At 38.1% G+C, this 24,657-nt stretch overlaps 1 protein-coding gene across 2 annotated transcripts in view; it reads right to left on the bottom strand.

Moving 5' to 3' along the window:
• The window catches only part of MFSD1 (major facilitator superfamily domain containing 1), a 28,784-nt gene continuing 4,127 nt past the window's right edge, over window positions 1-24,657 (bottom strand). The window contains exons 3-17 of one of the 2 annotated variants that reach the window (XM_050965982.1): window positions 22,762-22,874; window positions 18,770-18,812; window positions 17,073-17,140; window positions 16,046-16,154; window positions 14,698-14,800; window positions 13,589-13,687; window positions 12,475-12,586; window positions 11,486-11,542; window positions 10,479-10,635; window positions 8,838-8,935; window positions 8,176-8,288; window positions 7,525-7,572; window positions 6,155-6,215; window positions 1,753-1,864; window positions 1-1,483 (exon numbers count right to left, since the gene is read on the bottom strand). In XM_050965982.1, the coding sequence (XP_050821939.1) occupies window positions 1,424-1,483; window positions 1,753-1,864; window positions 6,155-6,215; window positions 7,525-7,572; window positions 8,176-8,288; window positions 8,838-8,935; window positions 10,479-10,635; window positions 11,486-11,542; window positions 12,475-12,586; window positions 13,589-13,687; window positions 14,698-14,800; window positions 16,046-16,154; window positions 17,073-17,140; window positions 18,770-18,812; window positions 22,762-22,874 (1,353 nt within the window). In that variant the 3' untranslated portion in view covers window positions 1-1,423. Of the gene's footprint in view, window positions 1,484-1,752; window positions 1,865-2,042; window positions 2,947-6,154; window positions 6,216-7,524; window positions 7,573-8,175; window positions 8,289-8,837; window positions 8,936-10,478; window positions 10,636-11,485; window positions 11,543-12,474; window positions 12,587-13,588; window positions 13,688-14,697; window positions 14,801-16,045; window positions 16,155-17,072; window positions 17,141-18,769; window positions 18,813-22,761; window positions 22,875-24,657 lie in introns of those variants that run through there. The other variant, XM_050965983.1, reaches the window with a different exon arrangement.

The following is a 24,657-nucleotide window of genomic DNA, read 5'->3' as shown; positions in this document are numbered from 1 at the left end:
TGGCCCTATCCATTTAGTTTTATTTACTATAAAAGATCAGCATCTATAAGTGTATAAGCAAATCAACTGTACATAATCCATCCATGGATAGTTTATGCTGCTTTCTTCCTAAAGATAGAGTAGTAAAAAACCAAACAAAACAGCTTAGCACTACCATGTGTGAATGCAATCTTCAACAGTAACACATAAAAGCACCAAGTTTATACTGATATGCCTGGATAGATTTCATGAGGCCAGACTATGGCAGTTCCACACAATTATAATACTATCTTTGATAAAATTTGTAGAATACTGAAAGTCATAGAAAAGTAACTCACTTAAAAAAAATAATATTTGCATATACAAAATTCTTAATAGAACCACGAGTTCCAGATATAAATGTCAACATTCCTCAAGTTACTTCTGATTTATTACATTAATACAACTGTTAGGGTAACAAGCTATTAGAAAAAAAATACTGGCTTCCCTGTGCAGTTAAGACAAATTTTAAGCAATAAAGGTCAGAGAATAATAATTTAGCTCAGATTAAGACCACACTTTAAAAAACTGAAAATTCAGTCAAAGTTAGTCTACTTTTTTGTGTTCTACTAGCCACTTAACAAGAAATATACATGTATGAGATTTCAGGGTCCAGTTCTGCTTACATTGCAAGCATAGGAGTCCACACATCTTTGGGAAAAAGTTCATCCTAAAGCCATTTTTCTCATTGCAGATAACATTAAAACTAGTAGATACTCTACACTACATTTGTATAAATATTACACTGATTGACGGTTATATATTACAGTTAATTTGATAGTTATAAAAACTGTATCGTGTTATTTCCACAGGAAAATAGCTCAGCTTTCATTAACACCATCACCATGTACTAGTGCAACTTTCAAGTCTGGTTTTAATGAATATATGGTGGTTTTGTTTTGTTTTTTTAAACTAAATAGAACAGCCAAGTTTTTGTAAAAAATCTCAATTTGACAGAATGTAAAAAGGCAGTCCTATTTCTACTGTTACATTGTCCATAGTGAAAGAAAGTAAAACTGAATTATTGCAGGAAGTTAAGTCATCCAGCATAAAATGTAGTATGACCAGACTAATGCCTACATCAAGAATATGTAGAACGGCTAACAGGCTATTGTTTCCCAAGGCTATTAAGTTTCAGATTTGGTTTTGTATGGCACACAGCAGTCAAACCTCACCTAATGCTTCAAACCTGAACTAATGTTTCACATTACAATAGGAGCCACTTACTGACACTACATTTTTTAAGGTAAGGTGGTTGCTGATGACAGCATGTGGATTCAAATATAGAACATGGTGTATTATTCTGCTTTTGTTCTATGTGCAGTTCTTGACTGGGAAGAGAACGTTTCTGTCTGCATAAACTTCAGAGCACTTCCATCTCTTGACAAACTTTTGCAGAGTGATGCTATTTCAGCACACTTCTGTGTGCCAATGCAGATATGTAGGAAGCATAATTATCAGGCAGCTGCAAAAAAAAAGTTTGCAAGAATGATGAATCTTATTGATACCTATTCTTCAGCTTATCTGTCTCTCAGATTAAAACTACTGATTTATTCTACCCCTTCAGTTTGGTTTTTATTTTTTTTAACTTGTAGGTAAGATTCATTTCTAATAGCAATGGGATAAATTTAGCTCTTTCATAAAAACCAATATACTGCCTATGTGAAGACACAGATTTATTTTTTTTTTTATTGCACCGTCTTCTGTAGGGAAAAACTGCTTTGCTACTAATACCTGAGCTCCTAGTTTGGAGAGATACCTATTCCTTAAACTAAAGTCATTCTTTGGCTGTAATTTGGCCAAATCATCTTCGTTTTGACGTCTGAGTTTCTCTCGACTTTCTGCTCTGTAAAACAAAATGGATTAAATTAAGAGATGCGCAAACCAGAATCTGTTCATCTGAGTCTGTTAATTTTGCTTCTAGTAACTAACGGTTTACAGGTGTATAACTGCATGTTAACAAAAACCTAAGAGACAAACATTTAGCAAGCCACACTAATTTGATATTCAAGAAAAACAGACTAAATTTCTGCAATTGTTTTATTTAGCATTTAGAACTTTATTGGAAAGTTACAACATGCTGATTCATTTTTTAAACAAAATTCAGACTATACCTTTATAAGTTAAACAAGATTTGATCCCTTAAAATATTTTAAGATTACAGCACAAAAAAAGAGAAATGACAAAAAACCTTACTAAAGAGAGACTGCTCAGCAGTCTTACAGAGTTAATAGCAATCAGGATTTGGTTTTATCACAGATTAAAGATCCAGTATTTGGCCATACAGTAGTTGTTAGAGATAGCTCCCGACTCCCACTTAGTTTCAACTTGAGCCCTTTCCATAAAGGGTAAAAAAAAGTCTTGGAAGACTTAACTGTGTTTTACTGCTACATGTGATAGTGTTTTGCATGAAGAATGTGTCAAAAGCCACATTAACAGAGACCTGTTAACAAGTTTTAGAAGGCAATGATCTTTTCACTACACAAAAAGTACAAGTCAAATAATTGCTTAAAACCATTATTAGACAAAAACTCTGGACACCAACCAAAGTGACACTACTTAAATGCTGCTCCTGTAAGTGAGATATTTGATCTAGTTTATATTGCAAGAATGTTTGCTTCAGGTTGAAAAGGAAACATTTTGCAATTACATGAAACTTCAGTTCAGTTTAAAATGCTATGACTCAACGGAGTAACTGCTCTGAGAAAGATGAATGTTTGGTAACTATTAAAAATTGTTACAAAAGCATAAGTGTCATCATAAAATAGTTTACTGTAAAATCCTCGGCATGTTAGTATGTTTTCCAATCAACTGTATTGTCCAGTGCTAAGCATCGAGCTCTAAATACACTATAAATTCTTCAAGTTGATAAGTTGCTGATCAAATGCTCCCCACTTCTGGATGATATTTCCTATTCAAATTTCTTTTCTGCAAAAAACATTGTAGTGAGAATTATTGAAAACATGCTACAAGAAACCCTGACATTCAGGGTGCTTTATCAAACACTGCACACATCTTACACTGACCAGAAAAATTGGCAAGTCAAGTAAAAATATGTATCTGCTTCTGGTGAGACGGAATGGCCTCCACATCCTGACAAGAGCCTTACATAACCTCTTCTTCTGCTCCTTTACCACCCAAAGAAGCTTCACATCTTGGCCACTATCTGTTAGCTCATGTACTATATCTTTCGGAACCCAGTTTTCATCAGATTTCAACAAGTTACACTGCTGAAGTGGGATCCTAGATGTCCTCTTCCCATCTCTGTAGTGCCACCCCACAGGCTGAGAACAGAAACCGAAGCCAAGTTTGCCACATGCCAGTATGAAACCACCCCCCCACCAGCCACTGTGGGAGAGATGGTTTTGGTTGGGAGATTTCGTTCTGAAGTCATGAGTGTGGAAGATGTTGTAAAATTGTTTTTATATACAGACAATACATACAGAAATCTTCTATCTTTCACCTTACAGAAAAAACTAAATTTAGTTCTCTAGCCACTGCAGTTAAAAAAAAAAAAAAGTCTATCTGCAATTCACTACAGACAGATTACATATGTAAATTTAGCACCTCATTTTAGCACTTACAATAAATTGTCTTCTGCCTAAACTACAATGCTTTTGTTTGTGTAAGTTAATTTCTTTAACATACATCTAGGTACCTAAGCAGCAGCACTGAGAGGGTAAAGGTGTTTTACTGTTCACAATAAGAAGTGTATCAAATAAAAATATTCATCTGAATGAAGTCTTCATAACACCCAGCTAACTTCGAATTCTGTTGACAATGTTTTAAATATCACGATAAACTAAATACAGAACACATAAATTAAACATTGTGAAATGTCTTTAAAGATAATATAAAAAATATATTACACAAATATAAATTATCTCAAACCGAAAGAATGGACCTTATAGCTTTAAGTGTCTGCTTCAAAAATGTGCCTGATCCTAAAGCCAGTTATATCTACTTCGATAGTTATCTCCATATTATCTAAACACCTTAGTCATTACTAGATTTTATCCTCGCAACACCCCTGAGACAAGTATTAACCACCCCATTTTATAGCTGAGGAATTGAGTAATTTGTTCAAAATTACATAGGAAGTCTGTGGTTGAGCCAGGAATTGAACTCGAAGAGATTTTAGTCTTATGTCCTTCTAAACAGGACACTAGACTGACTAAGTTTTTAGGAAAAACCTATCTAAAAAGCAGTCAGCTTGTTTTTTGGCTGGGTTTTTTTTGGTGTCTACAAGTGGGTTGTATTTTCCAGCCATGCTGGATTTCTACATTTGTATAATTAAACCCTAAACAAGTTTATGTTACATATCAAAGTTCAACTTCACTGTAGTGTTGTTAATGCCCCTTTGGTCACACACTACTAAGTCCTAGTCTACACCAGGAGATTAGGTCAGTATAACTACATTGCTCAAGCATGTGAAAAATCCACACCCAAGAGACACACAGTTAAGCCTGCAGTGTAGACAGTGCTAGGTCAATGGGAGACTTCTTCTGTCGACCTACTACCGCCTGTCGGAGAGCTGAAGTACCTATATCAACAGGAGAGACTCTCCCATCAGCATCGGTAGTGTCTTCACTGAAGCATTACCATAGCTACAGCTGCACCGCAACAGCAGTGCTGTTTGTGTGTCGACATACCTTCAGTTGAAATCCTTACGTTAGGGAAGTTACCTTCCCTGAAACTCAGATGTCAGTGACAGTAAAAGTAAACTTGAAATAAATCCTGTGTCTTGACAGGAGGCAATTATGCCCACTTTTGTCTAATAACTAAAGAGGAGACTTGTCAATGTCTATTGCACTAGGTAAGAATGGATAAGAGTTACAGTACTGTTTTGATAGCTTCCCATTCAACAACTAAAAGCCAAGATTTTCAGAAATAGGACCCTTAAGCTCAACTCTTCAGTAACCTGAAGGGCAGTGGAGGCTGTGAGCGCTCGGCACTCTTTACATTATTAGGCTTCTAAAGCCATATCTATGGCCTGTTTCTATATATGGCTTTAGAAGCCTAACTTTAGGATCCTATTTTGAAAAAAATCAGAGAGTCTTCATTTGTCTTGCTTCTGATATTAAACCCAGATAATCTTACTTGACTCATAAGTGGCCCGATATACTCTGCTCTATATTTTACTTCTGCAATGACAATTAAGAGGTATGCCGTTACCCAAAAGCATGACTAAATGACAACATGCTACTTGTCTTTTCTTAACTAGTCACACCTACATAAAAAGGTCACCAGCAAGCAGTTTTAGTTCAGAAGTAGGAAGTGCTAGTTTTTTTTTTTTTAATATATACTTGGGCTTGTCTACATTCATTTCAGTGGAAACATGATCTATGACAATGGTAAGGATTCACCTGTTGGCATAGGCGCTCCAGCTCCCCAACAGGCAGTAGCTAGGTCGGCAGGAGTATTCTCTGGGGGTTAAGCCAGTTTATCTGCGTCACACAGGGTGGTGTTTTCTTTCACCTCCCTGAATGATGTACTTGTACAAAAGATAATCTCCTAGTGCAGGCCAGGCCTTAGAACTTTCATTCAGCTGGAAGGAACTCTATTTTCTTCTTTAATATAAGGTATGGTTTCAAGAGTTAGGACCAGCAAGATATGATGCCTGGGCAGTGGACATAAGCCAGCTTTTGCTTTACTCAATAACAGAAGGCAGGAGCATGTAATTCAAAGACGGAGAAAGCCACGATCCACACAGCAGACTAAATTTTGACAGGAGTTGGTCCAATAAAAGATATCCCCACCCTGTCTCTCAAATAGACAATTGCAAATAGTTGTGTATTTTAAAAAGGATAACGTCAACACTCACTACAGTGCAAACTTTGGACACCCAACTTTAGATACCAGTAGATGGCCTCTTTTTCATAGTTGCTGAGCATCTTCAACTCCAGTTGGCTTCAACTTTTTGCAGAATGAAGTTGTGAAGAGTATTTCTACTGTAGTAAAGTTATTCTTACCTCAGTAATTCCTGATAGTTCCATTCTAGACTTTTGGCATAGTATATTGCAAAATAAATTGACTACAAAGGTGTGGTTAAGGGGAGACTATGTGCATGTTTAAAAAAAAAATTTCCAAGTTAAAGCTTTTAAAAGGACACTAATTCTCAGCTTTATATACTTACTCAGCTGCAGCTACCTTTTGCAGTTTTTCCCTTTTCTTTGCAGACCAGTTAAGATCACCTCCTACAAACAGAAGTTATATTGATTTAGGAACTTCTGAAATTTGTCTTCGTATGGTATACTCCACTAGAAACATCTCTATAACTCGAGAAAATGAAAGTCAATATACATATGGGGGAAAAAAAAACAGTAATATTGAAACACCTCGGGATAAGACAATACAGCAAATTGACAGAAGACTACAATTCAGTACGGCAGCTAAAAGTAAATGCATTTCTAGGCTGCATAAACAAATAGACATGTCACAGAGCAAGGACATAATAGCTATGGATCTAGAATCTATTAGAGTGAAATCAGTCATAAGTAACAAGTTGAGTTCAGAGAAGATGATTGATAAGTGCTAGAAGAAATTAAAGATTTTTAGAAAGTTAACTATTTAGCTATCACCTCATCTAAGCTATAATATGGGAGGAACAAAAATTTAAAGAGATCACCACCCAAAAAGAAGAGGAATTTAGGATGAGAGGGCTAGGATTAACAGCATGTAGTAAAGAAAAAAAGTTTCAGGCTGAACATTAGGAACAGTTTTGAGTGAAAAATGTTTTAAACCAAGGAAAGTGGTGGAAGCCATACACAGCTCGGGGCATTTACACGTAGACAGGATAAAATGCCAGCATGTCCTTAATAGAAAACAACACAAAATTAGCAGCAAAATGGACTGAATGTAGCAGCTTTTCTCCAGCTCTATCGTTATCCAACCCCAATGTTGGGTATACAATTAGACGTGCAACAACAGTCAAGGAGGAACTAAGATAATTTGCTTTCTGAAGAGCCAATGCAACTTTTACATATGCGAACACACAGCACCTCAGTTACTATGAGATCTACCAAAACAATCTGAAATTTTTCCAAAGAGGGATAGGAAAATGGTCACAGCCTTACTCAAAGCCTAGTATAAATGACCAAATCAGATATCCATGTGCAGCTGTACTGTATTCCAGTAATAAGGTTGATCTAACTATATTAAGTACCAGGTGTGTTGAAACTAGTGCTCAAGTTAGTTCAAAGGATAGGTTCTGAATCCCCTGCTTACCCTGACTATTGGGAGCATTCAGCATATTGAGAAGGTTGAGGGAATTTTGATGGTAAGCGGCAAAGAAAAAAAAAAAACTTTTACATTGAAGAGATTTTAAAAAGGTCTCTATTACCCTCCATTAATAATCTATGAAGAGTCAAGCCAGAACAGCTTCTGTTACCCTGTGTAATTAATACTAGTTACAGAGGAAAAATTTAGATCATTGTTGTAACTAAAATTACTGACTCAAACAGAACAGAGAAAATATGTAAAGAGATAATATAAATGTGCACTTACCAGTGAGGTGATTCACAAAATACAGCATGACTACAGCTATTAGTGACACTAGAAAAGCAGAAGAGTGTTAGAGTCAGCAAGGTTACTGGGAGGGGAGGAAAACCAAACTCTTCCCCTAAAATGCAATTAAGCAACAGTCAAATCTTTTAGACAACAATGTTGACAGACATTAGGATTTAAAAAATCAGCTAAGTGAGTTAGGAGCACTTCTTAGTGACTTATGCTCTTAACTCACTTAGCCACTTCAAAAATGCCACCTAGAGTGTTTAAAGCAAGGTCAGGAAAATGGTCACTTTAACATGGGAGGGAAAAAAAAAATCTTTCCCTGAAGATAACCTTTTCAGGTAACACTGAAACACACTAATGCTAAAAAGGTCTGACTATACTTAATATCCATCTGACCTCATTTTCCCCCCTCAAAAATTTCTTCAGTACCCAGTATAGATTATATAAAGTCCCTTGAGAGTAAATGATCAATACTCCAGTGAGAATTACTTTCATCAGTTTATAAAACAAAACACTCAACTATCAATCTACACAACAGAAAGTATTCACTCACGTGGCTACAAACACATTGAGCATTAAGAAAAAAAATGTCAGGTGAGCTCCCCAATATTCAGGGGCCATAAGTTCCCACAATAATGTACTTACAGCAAATACAAGCACTGAAGAAGACTTCTAGAAACAGATACCCTCGAGAATCCAGTATCGTACCAGCTGCTATGGCAATAATTGCCAGACCCAGATTTTGGATAGACTGCATACTAAAACACAGGGTAAACAATCTTGTTATCCACATTACATTGGGAATTTTAAAATTATTTTTAAAGAAGCCAACATGCTTAAAGTATGAAGAGTACCTAGAATTGTCTTATTTGCATTTATAAGTACAACTACAAGAAAGACTCTGTACACTGGCACAAGTTACATCATGGCATACAGAGGCAGATATGCAACAAGTACATTCTCAGATTGTACAAACGGCACCCACAAATCTGAGGGTAGAATCCAGTTCTACATTTGTGACCTGTTAATTTTGCCAGTAATCTTTTAAATGTGAAAAGCAAAAGCTATTTTGAACACAATAATTCCAGAAGAATGAAAATGTATTAGATTTGTTTGATATCAAAACAAGCATATCTTAAAGAATTTGAGGACTGTTCCTAGCCTGAGTAATTTTATGAGATATGTTCAATGCAATGAAACTATTAGCAGCCACTCTGGAATAAGCTACTCAAAATTTAAATAGTGGTACTGTATTTGGAAGTACCCATTGTAGACTGCCCCTAGGAGACAAATATATGAATACTTACAATCCATAAGCAGTTCCCAGCTGATGTTCTGGAACAACAAAAGCTACCATTGGCCACAAAGCACAGGCAAGCAGTGAATAGGCTACTCCTAACATACACTGTTGGAAACAAGATTGTATTATATATATGCTGGTGTTGAAGTACAAATATATAGTACTTGGTACAGAATTTTAATAAAAGGATGACATTTCTGTCAACAGTTTCCACAATGGAAGCGTCAGACTCAAAGATATGCGCATAAGCCAAGAAGAAGTGTTTTGGCAACAAGTTTCTGGGTGAGCTTTGCAGAAGCAGAACCAGCCAATTAGGAAAAAAGTTTAATTATGTGTGAGTATAAAATACACAGAAAAGCCAATTAATTAAAAAAAAAACAAGCTGAGTGGTTAAAGAGTTGTTGAAGATCCTTACAATGGTACCAGGTTATTCCTAATCATATCTGGTACAATTTAACCACTCAGCTTGTTTTTTTTTTTTAATTAATTGGCTTTTCTGTGTATTTTATACTCACATAATTAAACTTTTTTCCTAATTGGCTGGTTCTGCTTCTGCAAAGCTCACCCAGAAACTTGTTGCCAAAACACTTCTCCACCGGAGTGAGATGAGCAAGGTAAGTCAATGGGAGAGAGTGTCTCCCATCGACCCAGGGTGATGTAGACACCACAATAAGTGGACCTAAACTATGGCCACGTCCAGACTAGGAATTAAAATCGATTTTAGATACGCAACTTCAGCTACGGGAATAACGTAGCTGAAGTCGAATTTCTAAAATCGAGGTACTCACCAGTCTGGACGGCGCGGCATCGATGTCCGCGGCTCTCCGTGTCGATTCCGGAACTCCATTCGGATTGATGGAGTTCCGGAATCGATGTAAGCGCGCTCGGGGATCGATACACCGCGTCCAGACTAGACGCGATATATCGATCCCCGAGCAATCGATTTTAACCCGCCGATGCCGCGGGTTAGTCTGGACGAGGGCTTAGTCGACTCCAGCTAAGTTATTCATGTAGCTAAAGTAGCATAACTTAGGGTATGGCTACATTTGGAATTTCAAAGCGCTGCCCCGGCAGCGCTTTGAAGTGTGAGTGTAGTCAGAGCGGCAGCGCTGGGAGAGAGCTCTCCCAGCGCTGCATGTAAACCACATCCCTTACGGGTGTAGCGTGCAGCCCCGATTACACTGACGCTTTACAGCGCTGTATCTTGCAGCGCTATGGGGGGTGTATTTTCACACCCCAGTTGCAGCGCTGTAAAGTGTGAGTGTAGCCAAGGCCTCAGGCTGACTGGTTAGAACACAGGAATGATTTAGGAGCAATGGATTCTGTTTCTGGCACTAACAGTTACTTGTATGATGTAGCGTAGACAGCCATAACTTCAGGCAGATAATCATGTTATGTAAAATATTCCCTGACTTCGCTTTTAATTTCTGTTTCATGTAGCATTCCCTTGTTCTTGTATTCAAAAAGAGTAAACACGAGTGCTCAATGCCATTCATTATTCTCTGTCTCATACCTCCACGGTGGTGGACTACTGGGCACAGTGCCAGCAACATGGTCAAAAAAGCATGAAAAATACAATTTATCATATGGCTATTAAATAAGATCACATATGCATACAATTAAAGTCATTGTTACTAGCAAGAATTACCATAGCAATCCAAGGGTTCCAGAAAGTGAAGGCCAACATAATGTGAGAAGCAAGGGTTGCCACTACAGCACACATAACCCAGATAATATTTCTTCCAAGTTTATCCACCAGGAATCCAAAGACAGGGGACATGGGTGCTGATATGATATATACAATGCTACAAAGAAGTGAAAGATAGTTTGAAAACACATTTATTCTGTATTTTAAAACACAAGGCAACGTCTGTCTTTCCATCATGAAGCATCACTATCTACAACACCAAATTCCCTCTTCACTGTGGAGCCCCATGCTTGAGTTGTTCTGGGATGCTTGAGTGCATAACAAATACATTCCCTCTCCAAAAATAAATATCAAAGCAGCATAATTAGTGTCTGGTAGTTGGGGGATGGGAGCAAATTTAACGTTCGCCACCTTGATAATTCAGGGATCAGCCTCAAGAGAAGAAAATCTAGCCCACTTGTATTGCAGAAACGTTATTAGCCATTTGTAGAAGTCAGAAGGGCATCATCCCAGAGAGCAAGATGTCTAGGTAGCCAGCAGCCTGGTCCACTGGTTAGAACACAGGAATGATTTAGGAGCAATGGATTCTGTTTCTGGCACTAACAGTCACTTGTATGATGTTGAGCAACTCATTCATCCTCTCCGTTTCCTCAGTCTACCCAGATTTGTTGTTATACTTTAGTTAGTTGATTGTTGAGTACTATATAGCTACAGAGCATAAATTAGCCTACCTTAAGCTTTGTTCGGGAAAGGAGTGCTTCTCAGTCCATGGCTCCTTGTCAAACAAAGCCCCATGATTCATTTTTATAGTCTGGACTTCCCACAAGGGAGGGACTGATGCTCCTTGAGAGAAGAGCCTACCCATGCTCCCAGGAATGCATTAGTCATACAGCACAACACAAATATGTCTTAAGACGAGATTTTTGACAGAGACTCTACTCTCTCCCTAGAACAACACGTGACTGACATACATCAAAGCCGTTAATCAAATAAATTTGTAGGAATACCTGTTAATTGCACTTGCTTCTTGAGAAGAAAATTTGAATTTCTCAATGAAGAAAACCCTAAAGTAAAATCCATAGAGGAGTTTTAGAATATTTTTTATCCATTTAAAATGTTACCATTTTAGCTTAAATTTGAAAGTGAAAATAGGAAAAAATTCAAAAATTTACTATTTTTTTTAAAATAGTTTGACGAAAACAGAAGAATGCATGTTATAGAAAATGAAATCTTCCAGAGAACATAGATACTGCATACAGAATTTCATAAGGTATTTAGGAGATGGATTTCTATATAGTAGAAGGTTCTAAAAATGGTTTTCTTCTACATCAGAGGAAGTCCTCAAAAGCATAACTCACTGATGGCTAACCTAGTGATGGGACAGCAAGGACCAAGCCACTGTATTAGACCAGTCAAAGCAGGACCTTTTGGAGAGGATGCATAAGCAAAATGGAAAAGTCGAACAACTATCTTAGCTTAGAGAAGTCTGATGGTTAGTGATGCTAAGACAAATCTCCACTTAACGTGACAGTGGAGAACACTGAATGGCAGCCTTCCTTCCATGGCTCTTGCTGCATTAAATTTTAAGTAACTCAATTCCAGTTTTAGGTAACAAATGTAACATGCATTACGGCAACTCAACCAATGCTAAAACCTAAAGTGTATCTTTTTAGAAAATGCAACAGATAAGAAAATCCACCTCACAACTCTCAGATGGTAAGAGATGGCACAAGCAATGTCACTGAAGAAACATCAAAAGCAGACTATTAGCAGAACTGCTACAAAAATGTTTCCTAACAATTTCTTGAAAAATAGAACAGCAATAATTTTATTTTAAATATCTCTTTAAAAATTTACATTGTCTCTACAAGTAGTTCTGTCCATTAACTTTGTGCTAAACTGGTATGGTATGTTAGGAAGTGATGTTTCTGATGCAGTTTTTGTTTATATTTCATTTAAAAAGGGGAGGTGGGAGGGAGAAGAGACAGACACTTACTTCCCAAGTCCAATGAAAGGAAACACAGCTGCATAATAACACACACAGATTATAAATATGAGCCACAAGGACAACGAGAAGTCTTTCACATCAGTTAATTTAATCACTTCACCTTCAGAAAGAAAGACAGATATTGGGATCAATGCAAGTTATCTATAGGCAAGTTTAATATTTTTAAAGCTGAATAAAACTAAACGATGCATTGTAGAATTGAGCATTCATGTAGTTAGATATTTTATGATAAATATAATAATCCACTATATAATAAGCAAGAGGGAGCTAATGACAAGTTTAAACTAGCATTTCATTGATCCTGTCTTAATGCTATGGAACTGCCAAAACTGAAGACCAAAGTCCAAAGTATTCCATGGCAAGCTGGACTTAAATTCTGCAGCACAGTTCCTAGAGTTAGACAGAGTCTGGTGCAGCAGAGTGGAACATCTGCAAAGACTTCTTTATTTAAACAGAAGTTGTCAATTGAAAAGTGAAATTTTGCTGCAACCCTGAACTATGGAGAAATGATTAAATGTGGGGAGACAGCAAAACAAATTTCCAGTACGCCTCAGATTTTTGTGTAGACAACACATCACTACAGATTGTTGGGGGAAGATGTATACTTTGTAACCTGTGTACAAGAAAGTTGGACTCTTTACACCTAGAGAACACAGGAGGCTTTTGAGGTTGCCGGACACATTAGCTGGATGTTTCTAATAATAAGCAATTATTAAATAGCTACAGCTTACATTAATATCGCCTTGATTTCTGCATTAGCCCTGACAGGGTAAAACATGAGGCATGAACTGTCCTTTTTGTAGGCTCTAGAAGAGGACATTACATCCAGTTTTCACTCATGACAACCAGAAGCAGTGTTTGTTTTTTTTATTAAATCAAGGATTTTGCAGCAAGGAGAAGATGAGAGGTTGTAAAAATCAAAGCACCAGGAACCTGATATGTCTAATGGACAGACGCTCTTTAAAACTTAAATTCCAGTTATTTTGTTTAGGTTACACACACACACACACACACACCCCTAAAGTAACTGATCTAGTAATATAGATGAACATACTATGCAAATTGAGCATTTTAATGGATTTTTTTTTTTTTAATCACTCACCAGTTTTTCCTTGCTCTTTACAAAGGATTTTTTCTGCTCTCTTGTCCAGATAAGCAAGAATTAGTGCACAGATTAGTGAAAAGATACATGTTATACCACCTGGGAGAAGAGAAGGAGTTCACTGTACAGTAGTAACTCCAGAAAGACTTAGTTCATGTATGTTTTATCATACATCTCTAAACAGAACAGACCAGTCTAACAATTGCAGAACTTACTATGATCAACACCAGTTGCTAGCATTATAAAACTAAGTAGCAGACTAATTCAAAGTCGGAACAATGTAAAGATATTTCATCTTACTAAACACTACCTTATACAGACACCACCTCAAAATCTTTTACCTTATACTTCAAAAAAAATGTTGCAAGTACAATTGTGCCTGTATTTGATTACAGATAACTGCACTTATCTAGAAATATAGTTACCTGACTACACACACAAAACAGCAGTTACAGGATAGTGAGTGCAGTGTGTGAGCAATTCTGCACCAGAAGTTAGTTGTACTTTGAATATCAGAAGCAAAACTCAAGCCCAAATGTAAGCAGAAGCAATGTCTTAATACCCATGGTTTGGTTTTGTTGGAGGAAAAAGGGAACGAAGACCTCACCTAAGTGGAAATTTTCTCTTCAGAGTACAGATAAATAAACATGTACAAGAACTTTGACATGCTGCCTTTCTGAGGGACAAGGGATGCATATAATTCAATGGAAGATTAAAATTAAAAAAAAAATCTATCCATGATTTCCAAGCATATGCAAGACATGAAGGCCACTATACATCCCCACAATGAAGATTAAGTTTGGTTTCATAATACACCACTAATTGTCAATCAAATGCGGTAACTACCCAGATGCTGACTTTGCTTAAAGTCTTAACTTATTGCTGGCCATGAAGACTTGCCTTGCCAGTTATACCACTACTCTCAGACTGAACATAGCTTCTTTTCAACACTATCAAGCAAATTTTCAACTGAAGAACTTATAACAACTCACTCATTTAGCTTTTTCTAGTTCATGCATATTCTTTAAAATGTTCTGCGTACGTTGTTTATGTCATGCAGCATTCAGGATTTTCATACATGTTATTGATGACTTAAAATATTTACTAACCTATCATAAGTGTAAATCCAAGTGTACTATGACCTGTAGAGCCCAGCAGATCTTGAACTCTGGAGTATATCCATCCCATGATATTCATATTCACAGTGCTCCCCTAGACAAAAAGGACAGTCATGAAGAATACTGTTTACAATTCTATTATAGTTTTAAAAGGATCAGTTGAGGTGAACAGTCTAAGTTTCACCAATTTCCCAATAAATATCAGTGTCTAAGAAAAGCGATCTACAAAATAAGCTTGATTTATGTATCCCAGTTAAAATTGCACTACTACAAGAATTGAATAGGTTCAAGATTACAAAGATAAGAATCCAGTCACATACAAAGTTTCAGAAGAAACCCATACTAGATGTTTCTGCACTTGCAGCAATACCACCATGAAGTCTACATTATACACTGCAACAGCTTCTGTGTTATATGTATGATTTGTTTAACCCATATTTTAAACCAAGTAGACTTCAGGAGGACATGTCTAACCAGAGCAGAAGATATCCCTTGTTCTGGGAGGACTATTCCAATGATAAGGGAAGACTGGAAAAGGAAAAAGAAAACAATTTTTTGCCAGAAGCTGGGAATGGGCAACAGGGGACTGATCAATTGGGGATTACCTGTTCCATTCATTCCCTCTGGGGCACCTGGCATTGGCCACTGTCGGAAGACAAGATACTGGGCTAGATGGACCTTTGGTCTGACCCAGTATGGCCATTCCTATGTTCTTAATACAGTCGATTCTTATTTCCTAGCCCAAACAGAATGAACAGCAGGCCCATCGTCGGATAGCAGGTCAGATATATTTATATAAAGTCCATAAAATACTATTTTAATACTTCCATACTGAACAGTCATGTTGTAGAGTAAGCACGATTAGAAACTCAGGTCCCAAATCAATTCATCTATACTGCAAATTAAAATGCAAAAAAAAAAAAAAAAAAAACCAAAGCAAGCAAAATTCAGCCAAGTTGACACTCATTGTGTACACTGCATCAGTAAAGTCTGTTGTACATTTTAAAAATTCACCCTTGAAGAAGGCAGACATTACTGCCATTCCTGTCCTGCCTTCGTATACAGTATTAGTTTTCATCAGGGCCTCTTCAGAAGTTTGACAGTTAACACCTCAAGGAACTGCTGTGTCCTGGGGGTTACATGATGCAAACTGTAATGCACAACATCCATGCTGGAGTTTAAAATGCTCTCTTATGAGATTCTTCATAAATGGAGTTTTGGTAATTTTCCACCAGTGCATCCTGACCTCACCACACAGTTCCCACTTCAAAGGAGTACAAAGTCAGATTTTAAACATATGATTATATAAAAAATAGCGTTTACAGGTCTTCATACTTACAATTCTGGCCATGCTAAGTTGTAATCCAAACACGAGGTTTAATTCCTTGCCTTTAAACCAACTGACAGCATAGGCATTTTGTGCTACTGCTAAAGACTCCCCACCAATTCTAAATGAGGGAAAGAGAAATATATGTAAAAATGTAATCTGAACACCTGTTGTGATAACAATTCAGTACACAGAATTGACTTCAGTCCGTGTAGTGCTGTGTAGGTTCACTTGAATTTTACACGCACACATCTAATGTAACATGAATCGTAAATAAAAGAAACATGTAAGAAAGGCAATGGTTTTGCATTTTGAAGACTATAGCAAAATGGAAGAGAGTAAGCTGAAGTCTGTGAAAATGGATTTAGTTGTGCAAAGAGAGCAATGTGAAGACAGCAGAGGCAAAAGAGAAATAAGTGAGATTACAGCACCTTCTCAGTGGAAATGGAAGAGTGTTAAGAGCCAAGGAGTGATGACTGAAGTTAACAGAGCCAGGATTTCACAAAACTAAACTGTGTGTTTATTGTTGCTCATCTACAGTATGTCACGGATTGTCAACCTTTATTCATATTGTTGATTACACCTTAATAAAAGGTATCTTATAGCTCATCTCTTTTCATTTTTTATTCTGTAACATCCCTGAGGGAACTACAGCAATTATTTACATGTTAAATTGTATTAAATGCTAAAACACATTACTTTTACAACTGGAGACAAGGAACACCAGCACCACAGCGCTATTCAGATCTTTACAGACAACTGCTTGGCCTGCTGGTTATGTATGGTTCATTATTGTTTAAATTAAGTAAAGAAATTAAATAGAGCACTGAAACATTAGAAAGTCATTTCCAATTTCTAATTCTTTAATAAATTTAGGAATGCAATTGCAACCCATCACAGACCTCACTGAAAATATATCAAGACCTAAGTATGTAGGCTGTGGGAGCGCAAGTATGCTAGGCACTTTGCAGAACACAGAAAAAGATAGTCATGCCTCTAAGTGTGTACAATCCAACGTTGACCTTTTTCCTAGACTTACCCAAATACAAATCTGCCAGCTTCCATTAGCCAAAAAGCATTAAATAGAGCTCCCATCGCAAAGATCACCTGTAAAATAGGAACATTGAAACAAACAGAACAAATTTTAACAACCCAACTTTAAACTAAAATGATTCTGGAACATCAAACTACACAAATCACATACCATGTGAGCTAACAAGCTGTTTTTTGCTTTGTGATTTTTTTTTCCTGAAAGATAGTAAACATATGGAACTTTGCAATACTTTAATGTTTAATGTGCTGCTAATGAACATTTAAATACATACACTTGTAAGTAAGGACAACACTATCTAGGAAATGTAATCAAACGCCTATTGACAAATATCCAGTTAACTGATGCAAATTGAATTTCTGTTTAAGCATTTAAGTTTAAAAAGCTAAAAAGAAAAATTCTCTTTGCAGAAGTATTATGCAAAGTAGCTGCTGAAGGCTTCCTGAAGTATGAACGAACATTTGAACCTATGGAAAGGGTTTGTTTTTTTTTAAATAAATTACTAATTATAGTCAGTCCATCACTAATGTTATCATGCACAGAATATGGAATAATGCATTACCTAGTTACTATAGTTTAAATTAATATAAACAAGCTAATAAACTTAAACTGCTACAAAATCCTTATAAAAATATTGTTCACAAAGTCTGATTAATTGTACCCAAACCTACAGCAGTTTATGTATATACAGTATTCCCATAACTAAAAATATAGTAAATAAAGCTGAGAAGTAGTTTTTCTTATCTTAAAAGGAGCTTAATTATTGGCCATGTTATCGGATTACCCCTCACGGCAGGAAGATGGACACAGGTTACTGCAAGGCCACATGGGAGGAAGGATGTTTATGGGGCACTGTGCTTTACCACTACATAGAGTCAATCAGAACTACTACAGAACATATGCACTCAGTGTGATCTATGTTCTAAGGCCATGCAGCTTTCAGGTAGAAGGGAAGAATCAGGACAACTGTTAACAAGGCAAAGGATTCACCTCAAAATCAAGTACAGGTGAATGCACTAACAATAACTATCCTTGAAAAATGTGAGCAACAGCAAGTCTTTATGTAACTCCAGGCCAAAATGGATGTTGTAAACCGTAAATAACTGCTTTGCAATAATAAAGAATTATAATTTGAACAATATAAGCAGGTATCTCTTAGCCCTGGTCTAAACTTGGAGGTGGGGGGGGGAGGGAAGGAATCGATATAAGATATGCAACTTCAGCTATGGGAATAGCGTCGCTGAAGTCGACGTATCTTAGACAGACTTATCTTGTGTCCTCACGGTGTGGGGTTGACTGCCGCCGCTCCCCCGTCGACTCCGCTTCCGCCTCTTGGCGGTGGAGGAGTTCCGGAGTCCACAGCAGAGCGATCAGGGATCAATTTATCGTGTCTACAGTAGACACGATAAATCGATCCCCGATCGATTGATCACTACCTGCCAATCCAGCAGGTAGTGAAGACCTGCCCTTAGAAAATACCTCTGAGTTTCTTAAGGCAATTCCACAATCGTTAAGCCTAACCTGGTTTTTGCCTGCAACCCTCTAGCTGAAATGCAAATATTATGGAAGGGCATGATGTATATTAATTAGCACAGATTAATTATGCTATCTATGCATTTTGTTCAGCAAACCCTTCAACAACATGACACAGCCTGTTGTGCCCCTTTTAGTTTGCACTTACTTACTTGTCCAACACAAACAAAGGAGCTGAATATTATGGTGCCCAACCTGTCAACAAAAATTTAAGATATTTAAAACTTTAAAATAAAGCCAGAGGTATTGGAGTACATTGAAAATATTTAACACTACTACACATTAAAAACAGAAATGCTTCTGAAGCACTCTTAGGTTTGGAGATTTAAATCAAACTGCCCAGAAATCTCGTTTCTACCTGTTACTAACCATGTGCCCCAAGATGAGGAAACTGCTATTGCCTACGATCAGCAGAAATGTTGTTATCTGGAAGAGTAAATGTGTTCAGTGTATGGCTCAGGACTTCTAGCTCTATTTAATAGAATTTAGATGAGAAAGCTCCACATTATATGGACATGCCAGAGCTCTCTCTGGCTAAATATTGCTTATCTGACCATTAGCAGTAAAAAAGTCTGGCACTCTTCATACAAGCTTTCTTTGTGCTAATGAGATGTATCTGTTACATTAATTGCATTGGAAATGCCATAGTTCCTTCCCCAAAACTTTAAAATTTAATATGTAATCATATTACAGGGACTGGACTAGATGATCTCTGGAGGACCCTTCCAGTCCTATGATTCTATTATAGTTTACAAACAATACTTGATCCTTTCTTTTGCACTGGGTTTGGTGTTCATAGATACATGTCTGAGGTGATAACAGATTGAGAAATAGGAGTGCATATGCTCTGGTTTTCAAGTACCATCATCAGTTTCTAATTCATTTAAAACCTGTAACTTTAATCTTCATTGTTAGGAGGAAGGCAGTGTGACACAACGTGAAGTGACATAACTAGAATACAGTGAAAACATTACAGCATAGGCACCGACTCTGTGGGTGCTCCAAGGCTAAAGCACCGACAGAAAAAAGTGAGCGGGTGCTTAGCACGCACCAGGAGCCAGCTTCCCTCCCACCCTCTCCCCACATCCCCCATCCGCCGGTGGCCTTACCAATCAACTCCTCCCTCTCCCTCCCTCCTAGCGCCTCCTGCCTGTCACGATCAGACAGGGGGAGAAGAGGGGAAAGGGCTCATGCAGAGAGGCAGAACTGGGAGGGAAGAGGCAGGGTGGGGGCAGAGCAGGGGGTTGGCCAGCACCCAGGCCCAGGGGAAGCCTCATAGCAAAGGACACATGTGCCTCATTTTTATCATGATTTGGTTAATACTTTTTTAAAAACTGAAGAAAAATGTACTCTTTCCACTTTCCATTTTTATGTTAGAAATGTATTAGCTTCATCCAGCACTTTGTAGTCAAAAATCTAATAGTTTACTCTGTAGTGAGTGCAGAATTTAATAATTTACTCCAGAGGTTGGAGGAATCAAAGCTCCTATACAGTTTTTCCACTTCCAGACTCTGATACTATTACTGCATATACAAGAGATTCATATACTCAGCAGTTTAAAAAAAAACACTGCAGCACTATTTTTGAAGTACAGTTTTTAAGACACTACTCTCCTTTAAATAAGCCTGTATTAGATGAATGAATCTATCTGCCTACCCCGGAACAGTTTCTTAGTAAATAAGTATATAGTATAACTTAGTACACAAACCAGAAAACTAAAGTTGTGAAATATTTCCTAATCACTGAATTCAAATCATGTTTAAATCAGCAAGCAGGGAACCTTGATTTAAAAAAATTTTATTCTTGTTTTACATTTGTAGTTGGGATATGTCTACATACAGAGCTGGGGTGTAATTCCCAACCTGAGGAGACATTTGTGCTAGCTCTGATCTAGTGTGCTGAGCATAGGTGTGGCCGCATGAGCCATGGAAAGGGCTAGCCACCACTCAAATATATGCCTAGGGTCTCTGATGGGTACATACTTGGGGCAGCTAGCCCATCCTGTCAATCGCACCTTCCCAGCTACAATCCATTTCTAAACATGCTAGTTTCATCTGCGCTAGCGTAGATGTGTCTCCTTGAGCTGGGAGTCACATCCCTAGATTCAAGTGTACACAGTCTTAGCTGTTTTCCTAAAGGAGGATTACACCAAATAATAATAATGAAGCATTAAAACACATTCATTAGCAACAAGTATAGTCTTTGCACTAAATTTAGTACTTGACAGACTTAGTGTATTCTTCAGGTTAACAAACATTTAAGCAGTTATAAAACTAACTTACGTTTGTCCAGATTCTTAATTTTTACATTTTTTATGTTAGAAAATGGTACACCACATTACTTATTTGCTAGATTACTTTATTTTACTTGCCGTATATACCCAATCATAAGCCTGTTCATTTATAAGCCGACCCCCTACCCCGCCCCACTGCCGCCCCAAGATGAATAAATAAAAATGGAAATTTTTTTTATAATCCATTCATAAGTCAATTCTATAATTCAGGAGTCAGCAAACTTTGGCTCCCAGAGCATCAGGATAAGCTGCTGGTGGGCCAAGATGGTTTGTTTACCTCGAGTGTCCGCACGCATGGAGGTAAACCTACGTAAACAGTGTAATGGCGCAACAGCGGCTTACCCTGATGGGCCGGGACAGCAACTGGTAGGGAAATTTGGGGGGGGGGGGGGGCATGGGAGGGGGACCCACAAGCTGGGAGTCGGGGAATAACCGGTGATAACCCCCCCATATGACCCCACCCCTAGCCCGGGACCCCAGACTCTCTCCATGCCATCCTTTCCCACCTTATCTGGGGAGGGCTGGGGAGGATGTCTCTGGCCTGGCTGGAGTTGCTCTGGAAGGCTGGGCAGCACAGCCACACCTTGCTCCGGTGGGCCAGACTGTGCAGTGTGGCCGCAGCATGTTCCAGTGGGCTGGGCCAGGTGGCGACAGCCTGCTCTGGGGGGTGGGGCCAAGTGGCACAGCTGCAGCCTGCCAGCCCCAGAGCTGCAGCTGCTTCGGAGGCTGGGGGGAGAGCAGCGTGGCCAGAAACAGAGAGACTCTGGCCACACCTCTTCCCTTCTGGCTCTGCTGCCTCTTCTTGTGCCCTCTGTTGGGGGAAGGGGCTGTGTCCCACCTCTCCCGCTCTATACCCGTTCATAAGCCGACCCCCTTCTCTGGTGCTTGCCTTTTTTACAAAAAATTTGGCTTATGAACAAGTACATACAATAGTATTTGTGTCAAGCTGCCTTTGGATGGAAATTGGAATTCAGTTAAAAGTGTATTGTAAAATACATTTTTCTACTTTATGAAGCCACCTTACATGTGCTGATAGATAAAGTTTCCCAAAACACATTTTGCATTTAAAACGAAATGTAATGAAGCAGAATGGAAATATTAGCTGCAGTTCACAAATTGACTGTTTCTGATCACTATGGTCCAGAATTTCTGAAGTAAATGTGCTTAGGGAGCTAAGGCACTTTTGAAAAAAATCACACTAAGCACCTAAATCTGGCCCTACTTCTCAAAACTAGATGAACTGGATCTCATCCTCTCCATAACTAGTTTTTAATCCTAGACTGGAGAAGGAAAACAAACTTTCCTGCTTTTTCCATCTTCCAGTTATTTTCTCAACTTTGAATAAAATAGTCCACACGAAGAAAAGTCTCTCCACACTTGCTACTTAAACTGAAACCCAGAAGTAATTAAGGCAAAAGCTTTTCTGCACAATAAAAACTGAAAGTACTTACATTTGGAAAAACAAATACCAGCATTCACTCCATTGTAATATGAATACTTCATGCCATACATCACTTTGGGATTCTTATAAACCGTAAGTTGTCAATTTCAAGTCTCATTTTAAACAGAGTTGTTCTTTTAAATGCATTTAAGTGGGGGGGAAAAAAAAAAGTCCCTGAGTTTAAGTCTTTTCTTCCTAGGAATCAAACATATTATTCACCTTATAGAAAAACATTTGTGAAAGAAACAGATGATTTTGCAGGTTGTTCAGATTCAAAAACTCAAAGAAACTCAGTGAAAGCTGATTGAATGTCACACTTGGAAGGATCAGGTCATTAGAAAGGGGAGATGCACGTTCAGAAAAATCTCAACTACATTTTCAGTGTAGATGAAAATGCTTATCATGCTTACCTTATTCCAAATACTCTGTCTATCAGAAAGCCTCCAAAGAAACAGAGAACCACATTGGGCCAGGAATACCAGGCATATAATGCCATGAATGTAGCTGTGTTCACCTTCATATCCTAAGAATATGCAAAATTTACAAAAAGAGTGTCATTTAGTGCTATTTTAAGTACAGTGACAAGTGACAATTGCTAAGGCAGCATCTAATAATTAAAACATTAAAAATGCAGCCTTCCTTTTAAGAGAGAAACTGTCACCAGGTGTTTAGAAATCCAAAGGTAAGTCTTGATAAATCCAATTACCATAAGTAAGGAGAAATCTTCCAGGGGCAAAGGTCAGCCTTGTCTGTAAAGCTTCTGCAGAATCTGAATGGGAAGACTTTTAAAAAGCACAAAAGAACACTTAGGGTACAGCTATACTACCCACCGAATTGGCAGGCAGTGTTCAATGCATCGGGGATCGAATTTATCGTGTCTCATCTGGACACAATAAATCGATCTGCTAATCAACGCCCGTACTCCACCTCGGCAGGAGGAATAAGCGGCATCGATGGAGGAGCCGCACCAGTCGACTCGCCACTGTGAGGACGGCCAGGTAAGTCGAACTAAGATTGCGTAGCTGAAGTTGCTTATCTTAGTTTAAATCCCCTGGCTAGTGTAGCCCAGGCCTTAGGCACCCATTGAAAGTCAAGAGGAATGTTGGGCCCTTAACTGACCTTTGTGCCTCTGAAAGTTAGTTAAGTTTTAACCTAGTTTCTAGCTCTTGCTGTAAAGAAACCATTCCAAATGTGACACAAATGTACTCAATGCAGACAGTCTGAAATGAGAAATTTTAACCACCCGAGATTCAAATTCTAACCCAAACAGATGGTTCATATGCTGGGGAGCTCATTCAGGAGAAAACAAGGAAAAGAAGAGATAGGAGAGGGGTGCTGGAGGAGATCTCTACCCTGGGGATACGGTACTCCGGCTTCAGCTAAAAATCCCCAGGTCCTTGCTTCGCCTCCAGAGATGCACAGAATAGATCCCACCCCAAGCATGGCTCAGTGGGATGCAGCAAATGCAAACTTTCTGTATGGGATCCCCAAATCCTGCCGCCTCCTCATCCCCTGCAGTCTTAGGGCTAGTCTATAGTAGCACGCTATATCGGCACAGCCTGTAGCATGTTTGGTAAAGACGCACTATGCTGACAGGAGAGTGTGCTCCTATTGGCTTAATTCCTCTACCTCAACAAGAGGCAGAAGCTATGTCAGTGTCTCCCTGATTTAAGCACTGTCCACACCAGCACTAGGTCAACATAACTTGCATCACTCGGAGAGGTGGCTTTTTCACACCCCTGAGCAACGCAAGTCACATTGACTTAAGCAGTAGCATAGACAAGCCCTTAGATTTGCCCCTACAGCTGCTTTTATGTCTACAATTTTTGGAAGATTTCAGTCATACTGCTCCTGCCCACCTCAAACCCTAAGCACAAGTGAAGCCTGGATATAGAAGATGAGAAGTCTTCTTTCTGCTGACATGCAGAAGAATGGTGTCAAGCAACACAAAGGCTTTAACATAAGTTGTCAATTTCAAGTCTCATTTTAAACAAAGTTGTGTTTTTTTTAAATGCAAGTAAGAAAAAAAAAACCACACACACCCTGATTTTAAGGTTGTTTTTTTTTTTAAGAATAAAACATTATTCACCTTATAGAAAAACGTGTGTGAAAGAAACAGATTTTGCAGCTTGTTCAGATTCAAACACTCAAAGAAACTCAGTGAAAGCTGATCGAATGTCACACTTTGAAGGACAAATGTGTCTTTCTGCAATATTCTTCATTAAGAACAGTCAGATGTGGACTGTATTCTTACAGAACCTTAAAATTAAACTAACCTCCAAGCTGATTTCTATAATCTCTTGAAA

Source organism: Gopherus flavomarginatus, chromosome 8 (assembly GCF_025201925.1).
Source record: "Gopherus flavomarginatus isolate rGopFla2 chromosome 8, rGopFla2.mat.asm, whole genome shotgun sequence".
Taxonomy (NCBI): domain Eukaryota; kingdom Metazoa; phylum Chordata; order Testudines; family Testudinidae; genus Gopherus; species Gopherus flavomarginatus.
Note: the sequence above shows the minus strand (reverse complement) of the source record. Positions and strands in the feature narration are given on the sequence as shown.